Below are 7,500 nucleotides of genomic sequence, written 5' to 3'. Positions count from 1 at the left end.
GGTACCGGAGCAGGAACATGGACTGGAGTAGCCTATGGTGCTGGAGGAGGAACCCGGACTGGAGTAGCTGCAGGGACCGGAGCAGGAACATGGACTGGAGTAGCCTATGGTGCTGGAGCAGGAACATGGACTGGGGTAGCCTATGGTGCTGGAGCAGGAACATGGACTGGGGTAGCCTATGGTGCTGGAGCAGGAACCCGGACTGGAGTAGCTGCAGGGACCGGAGTAGGAACAGAGGAGCGTGTAGCAGAGGCTGTGACATAGTGGTTGAGGACTTCCCACAGCGGCAAAACCTTTCACTGTCACATGCAAGTATTCATACCCAACAATCTAGCCTATAATTTATAGCACATTAGAGTACACTACAACCGCCATACTGATGGTTAACAACATTTAACAAACAACAACAAAGAGACATCTTCATGAGCATTTCGCTGGGGTGGTCAAGTGGGCATCTGCCTTAATCATGTTTAGTTGAATTAGGTCCACAACCCCTCCAGAAAGCTCATCAGTGGAATACAATACAATACACTGTGGAACCTGAAGTTGCCTTAAGTTCCTACATCAACCAGTATTCTCTAATCCTGTGCTTTGCCCCATTTGCCAATTGCCAGCACTCTTGTATGTGCCTGGCTTCCACTTTTCAGCCCCTCTCCCATAAGAGAAATTCTACTGTCCCGGTCATTAATTGGCAAAGAGTTAACACTTAACTTATTTACTCTCAAACAAACACGCCCTATTTTTCCCCAATATATGAACTGCTGCTCATCCTTGGCAGTAGCCTCCTCTTCTTGCCCCTGCACTTCACTGGAATCAGCCTGCACCCATAACCTTTCTTCCTCCACTTCATTTGGTGCCTGTGTGCTTCATTTTGCCTGTCACTGGCATCGTTGACATTCATTCAGTACATTTGTTAACTTAAAACATTTTGCAGCATCAGCCTTGAGATTGTTTTATTTTTCTCTCTGACCTCTTCTGCTCCACTCTTTTTCTTTGTGGGACCTTTATCCATTTTCATTTTTAATTGCTATTTTCATAGTAGCTTCTTTCTGTCTAGATTTGATTATTTCCCACCTGACCTTTGACATTACATAGATGAATCCTTTCTTTTCACTCTCATCCCACCATCTGTATCTATCTGTCCCATCATTGTAGATGACTTCACCCATGCCAATTTATATTTACTTTCTGCTGTGCCCTTCAATAACACTGTTACTACACAACAGGACAATATGTTGTAGAGGACAATGTGTTGTTGACTGACACTGTACGTTAATCAAGAACTGATTCACCCCAGATAGCCAATATATCAGTTCATCAGTGGATTTTGGGTTAATTCAATTGGATATAGGTCCCACAAAGAGAAAGGGTGGAGCAGAAAAGGTCAGAGAGAAGAATACAAAAATCCACTGGTGCTGTGCCACTTCTGTTTAGTGTAACTGGGTGTGTATATTTAGAAAATAACAGAAAATGTTAGCAATTCCTGGAATTTCTTAATCATATCATTGGCATAGTCTGTTTATATCAGCTGCAAAACAGAATACAGCTTAGTCCATGGTCCAGGTGAAAAATGACTTGGGTCAATTATAAACTGATGTTACGAACGTATGTTACGAACATATGAAAATGTTAAGGATCGGTGAAAATGACTGAAGTAGAAATGAGCTAAGACAATTTTTTTTGCAAAACGGTGGGCCATTTGCCTGAAAACTGATGAGCAAAAGGCCAGTGGACCGCCGGCAGTGGTCAGGGATACAACTGTGTTTTTCAACGTAAAGTTTTTGCATTTGCTCAATGTATTTAAGCGAACAGAATTCAAAACACAACCACGTCGAGCCTGGTGAAATGGAGAGGGCAACGAAAAATATATTTTGAAAAAAATATATTTTGTGCTATTTTGTTGAGTATCAAGAAGCGTATGTGTCCATTGAGTTAATTTCAGAAACAATGCAAATCTACAGGTACAAGTTAGCCGCTAAGCAGCTAATATGGAAATGTATTACCCATTAATATTTACAATGGCACACTATAAAAGAACTTTCCTTGCAAGTGCTGTCATTTGCAAGTATGTGATGTCACGGGGTATAACGATAAACCCGGAAGTAGTTGTTCTTCTCAGCCATTCACGGCCATTCATTTGTTGCTGCTACCGCGTATGGAGCTTCTCGTACACTGACAGGTATTTAACCAACTGAAATCATCATGTAATATCTGTAGAGACTTTTATTAGTTTTCTTTAAAACGTCAGCCACATATCAGACAGCCATCCTACCCACCCACATAAGACCTCTTGCATTCATGAACGGCGTAATTGTTAACTATTTTATTGTTTATATTTTCTTACATATTTGCTCTGTAACAGATTGCTAACGTTAGGCCCGCCAGAGGATGTAGCTAATGTTAGCTAGCTATGAGTAAGCAGTATGGACTAAAGCAAGTGCAGAAATGCCTATGCTTAACAACAGGAGTGTTTGATTGAGTAAGATTCTTACCTTAGACTGTTAATATGCTGACCTTACTATTGATAAAAGATTACGCTTTAAAGTAGCTAGCTAATAGCCCAAATAGGCACATTATGCAGTCAACTGTGAACCTTCAGCTAACGATACACTTAGCATGCTAAGCTTAACAATGTAAAATTAATAAATTACCAACAGTACAGTATACTAAACATGTGGTTCATAGCTGTCAGTTATGTAAGTGAATAGAAAGGGCTTGCATTACCACGAATTTAAAACATCACGGATGAACAAAAAAGGATGAAGTTGTCTAGTAGTCTGTTAAGTTATTCAAAGGCGTTCCTGCTGCAATCAAGGTTCAGGTTGTCATTACATCCGTGACTGTTTTTATCTTAGATAACATAGTTTTAATTGTTAACCAAGTAACTGAGAATGACGTTAGGTTAGTTTAGCAATAACCGAGTCCGAATCTAAACGCGCTCTAGACGCTAGTTCTTTAAAATGTTCTTGTTATCTTGCCTAATTAATCCTAATGAATTTACCTGGTGATACAGGATCATTTCTAGCCTATGTAGGTTAAGTGTAGGTTGAGAACAATCTTGGGTACTGTTACCATATTGGCCGTTGTTATCACTGACATGCTGTTGTATTTTCGATTTCAGGATCCTCCAGTAGAACCCTGATATCCCCCCATCCCCTTTCAACATGGCCACAGACTCAATGGAGATTGATGATTCGCTGTACAGGTGAATATTCCCTATTCCCTATTATTACTCAAAATGTTTGCCAGTGTTAACCCTCCGACCACCCTTAACACTCTGTCTTTCTGTGTCTCTCTGGCAGTCGACAGCGTTATGTTCTTGGAGACAAAGCCATGCGACAGATGGCTCAGTCTTCAGTGTTTCTGAGTGGACTCGGTGGAGTAGGAGTGGAGATAGGTGGGTTATTTTTACTTTTGCCCTCAAATGTAGGGCTGTGTGTGTGTGTGTGTGTGTGTGTGTGTGTGTGTGTGTGTGTGTGTGTGTGTGTGTGTGTGTGTGTGTGTGTGTGTGTGTGTGTGTGTGTGTGTGTGTGTGTGTGTGTGTGTGTGTGTGTGTGTGTGTGTGAGTTTCTGTCTGGAAGAGAGGTTATTTGTGTGTGTGTGTTAGTGTGTGTACATTGACCCTGTTGTTGAAATCAAGTTTCGTATCTAGCTATTTAGGACCCTTTACCAAAAAATGGCTTTCTTTGTATTTCACAGCAAAGAACATAGTCCTGGCTGGAATTAAGGTGAGGCAAGCTTTTTGTGTGGAGTGAGTGTGTGTTTGATAAAGTTCCTAGTCGGATGAGAAGCTGGAGGCGAGCTTCAATAAGCCATGTGTTTGTGTGTGTGTGTGTGTGTGTGTGTGTGTGTGTGTGTGTGTTTGTGTGCTTGCTTTGGCGCCTGTAGGCTGTAACACTCCATGATACAAAAGTGTGTGAGACGTGGGATCTGGGCACCAATTTCTTTGTTCGAGAGGAAGATGTTCTCAATCAGAGAAGCAGGTAGAGAAACAACCACTCTCCACACACACACACACACACACACACACACACACACACACACACACACACACACACACACACACACACACACACACACTCTCAGGTAGGATGTACCATACATGTCTTGCATAGACAATAAGACAAACAAGTGGAGCAATACACACACATGGGTACACACACACACACACACACACTGCCACTCCCATTCCAATACAAAGCTTGATTCTTTTTCTTTAAAAGATGTATGTAAGAGGTGAAATGTAACCACAACACTGTATAGAACCGGTATAGCCAGAAATGGCGTGCTACTAAAGGGCACCACTACAAAACACTTTCAGTCAGATGCCACCAGCCTTATACAAACAGACAAACCAAAATAATCCACTCAAGGATGTAGAAAACACACAGACATGGTCACACAATTCACGCGCACATGGCACAAATTCCCTGTGAGGAGACGATTTGGGGATGTTTTGGGATGCATTGCTCCTGTGCTGTGTACACTGACATGTGCCTGATTTCTGTGTGGCAGAGTGGAGGCTGTGTATCCTCGGGTTGCTGAGCTGAACCCGTATGTGCAGGTGGGCGTGTCTGCCTGTCCCCTAGAGGAGAGCACCGATCTGGGCTTCCTCAGAGGCTACCAGGTGTGTGGAAGACATCACGCACAAATCGCATTACATGTGTTGTGTTGTTTTACTATCTGTGTTAACTATTGTCTGTGTGTGTGTTGGTGTGTTGGTGTAGTGTGTGGTGTTGACAGATGCTCGGTTGAACCTACAAAAGAGAGTGAATGAATTCTGCCACTCCCAACAGCCAGCAATCACAGTATGTCCGGATATCTCTGTCCTTCCTTTTTTTACTCAACCATCTCATTACAAATATCTCCCAACGTTGACGTTTTTTAAATACCTGTGTTGTAAGTATTACTTTGTGTTAATGACAATGTTGTGATTGTCCCTGACAGTTTATTAGCTGTGAGGTGCTGGGGGTCTGTGCTCGTGTCTTCTGCGACTTCGGGGAGGAGTTTGAGGTCTCCGATGCCACAGGGGAGGAGTCAAAGGAGCTGTTCATACAGAATATAACTCAGGTAACCTAGGCAACCACACTTGAGCTGTTCATACAGAATATAACTCAGGTAACCAAGGCAACCACACTTGAGCTGTTCATACAGAATATAACTCAGGTAACCAAGGCAACACATTTGAGCTGTTCATACAGAATGTAACTCAGGTAACCAAGGCAACACACTTGAGCTGTTCATACAGAATATAACTCAGGTAACCAAGGCAACACACTTGAGCTGCTCATACAGAATATAACTCAGGTAACCAAGGCAACCACACTTGAGCTGTTCATACAGAATATAACTCAGGTAACCAAGGCAACCACACTTAAGCTGTTCATACAGAATGTAATTCTACTTTAAATTGTTGTATGTTAATGTTAATGTTATATGTTATATGTTTTATTGTTATAGTGTTATATGTATATATATATTTTTGGTATATGTTACTTTGTTATCTGTATGACGTCTACTGCATAGATGTTGCTGTCCAAGTCTTAAGAATTTCGCTGTGCTGAAGCAATTTGGTGCATGCGACAATAAACACTTTGACTTTGAGGTAGCGAAGGCAAACACACTTGAGCAAACAGTTTCCACAGCCCGCTGTTCTATGATGACCCCTAGGTCAAATGCGATGACTAGCTAGGCTGACTAGCGACGTTGAGTTGTTGTAGCTGTTAAATGATTCACTGTTTGACCTGTTTACATCTCTTTGATATGGCAACACATATTGACCTTGAACACCTCCTCCTGTCACAGGCTAATCCAGGGGTCGTGACCTGCATGGATGGACGAAGTCATGGCCTGCAGACGGGGCAGACTCTTGTCTTTAGAGAAATCAACGGCATGCATGCTCTCAACAACACACAGCATAAAGTCACAGGTATGCAAACTCACTGGAAGCATGTTGTATGCGTGGTCAAAGTGTTTCACCACTACATTCACTTCATGTTGGGCTGCACAGTTGGCAATGTGTTCTTTTTTTGTTTTTTACAAATGATCAAATCATAAACGACAAAATAAAGGGTTAGGCATCATTTCACACTCTGATGCAACCTTAAATTTAAGCGCAGATTTCTATAGTTTCTTTATGAAAACCTCAATCCAACATTATTCTTCAAACTGAAGACACACCTGTTTTTGCATCCCAACATCAAGACAAGTTCACAAGACATCATCAAGTTTTCGAAATGATATATCGTATAATGATAATAATAATAATTCCTTTTATTTTTAACGCACTTTTCATTCCAAAGAATCTCAGAGTGCCTTAGAGAATGGGATCACTAAGAGAGGTTCTACCTTTAATACCCTACGGTCCTAAAATCGTCTTGGCCTTACTTGGCCCAGAGAAAGCTGTAAATATCTTAGTATTAGTTTTACTCTTATACTGATCTGTGAGAAAAGCACTTTGAGCTCAGGCAAGCTTAATGTCAAAAGAGTTGGTCCCCAATATCACATATCACTATGTTTAAACATTACATGCACATCAACATGTAATAGCGCATTACATTTCTTCCCCATCAAGGTCAGTGTAAGCACGAGTAATGATGGTTTATGCAATTAGTGTGTTTTGAGCAGTAAGTGACTTCGACTCAGTCAAATTAAGGAGGATAAGTCGGCAAGTCACGCCTTCTCAAATCAAGTTGACCTTTGAGAATTGTGCTAATGTGGATGAACTTATTTATTTATTTATTTATTTTTTAATGCTACCATCTAAAATGTTGTATTGGCGAATTCTAAAATGTACACATGTTTATTGAAGCCAGCACGTTCTTTCTAAGATTTTAGTATATTTGAGAGACATATACTGTGTATGTACAGTATACGTTAATGTGTGTGTGTTCTTGCAGCACTGTCTCCACACAGTTTTTCAATTGGAGATACATCAACCCTTCTCCCCTACACTCATGGAGGGATCTGCCGTCTCGTCAAAACACCCCAAACCTTCCACTTTGTAAGAGAAATAGATAAACTCTTCATGCACAACATTCCACAAGGTCTACGTGCATGTAGACATAGTTACTTCACATACAAACAGAATATGGATAGTATCAGCCAGCATTAAAATGCAACCTTCTTTTGCTTCTGTGTGTGTTGTGTAGGAGACGATGGAGAGGCAGTTGTGTGACCCTCTGGTGTTGACTGCAGACTTCAGTAAACCAGACGTGAGTGTGTGTGTGCAGTGTCCCCAGAGCTGCCGGCTGAGTGTGTGTGTGCAGTTTCCCCAGAACTCCAGGCTGAGTGTGTGTGTGCAGTGTCCCCAGATATCCAGGCTGAGTGTGTGTGTGTGTGCAGTGTACCCAGATATCCAGGCTGAGTGTGTGTGTGTGCAGTGTACCCAGATATCCAGGCTGAGTGTGTGTGTGCAGTGAACTCAGAGCTCCAGGCTGAGTGTGTGTGTGTGCAGTGTCCCCAGAACTCCAGGCTGCTCTAGCTGAGCTGAGCTGCCGC

At 41.9% G+C, this 7,500-nt stretch overlaps 1 protein-coding gene across 1 annotated transcript in view; it reads left to right on the top strand.

Annotated features, from left to right (window-relative positions):
* The first annotated feature begins 2,159 nt into the window (after positions 1-2,159).
* The window catches only part of uba6 (ubiquitin like modifier activating enzyme 6), an 18,531-nt gene continuing 13,190 nt past the window's right edge, over positions 2,160-7,500 (top strand). Inside the window, exons 1-11 of the mRNA XM_080858824.1 lie at positions 2,160-2,179; positions 3,122-3,205; positions 3,303-3,397; positions 3,700-3,728; positions 3,889-3,983; positions 4,516-4,627; positions 4,728-4,808; positions 4,948-5,070; positions 5,806-5,929; positions 6,900-7,003; positions 7,152-7,214. Coding sequence (XP_080714950.1) covers positions 3,165-3,205; positions 3,303-3,397; positions 3,700-3,728; positions 3,889-3,983; positions 4,516-4,627; positions 4,728-4,808; positions 4,948-5,070; positions 5,806-5,929; positions 6,900-7,003; positions 7,152-7,214 — 867 coding nt within the window. The 5' untranslated portion in view covers positions 2,160-2,179; positions 3,122-3,164. The remainder of the gene's footprint in view (positions 2,180-3,121; positions 3,206-3,302; positions 3,398-3,699; positions 3,729-3,888; positions 3,984-4,515; positions 4,628-4,727; positions 4,809-4,947; positions 5,071-5,805; positions 5,930-6,899; positions 7,004-7,151; positions 7,215-7,500) is intronic.

This window comes from Sprattus sprattus (genome assembly GCF_963457725.1).
Source record: "Sprattus sprattus genome assembly, chromosome: 20".
NCBI classification, from domain to species: Eukaryota; Metazoa; Chordata; class Actinopteri; order Clupeiformes; family Clupeidae; genus Sprattus; species Sprattus sprattus.
The sequence above is the reverse complement of the archived record's forward strand: the minus strand, read 5'-3'. Positions and strand labels throughout refer to the sequence as shown.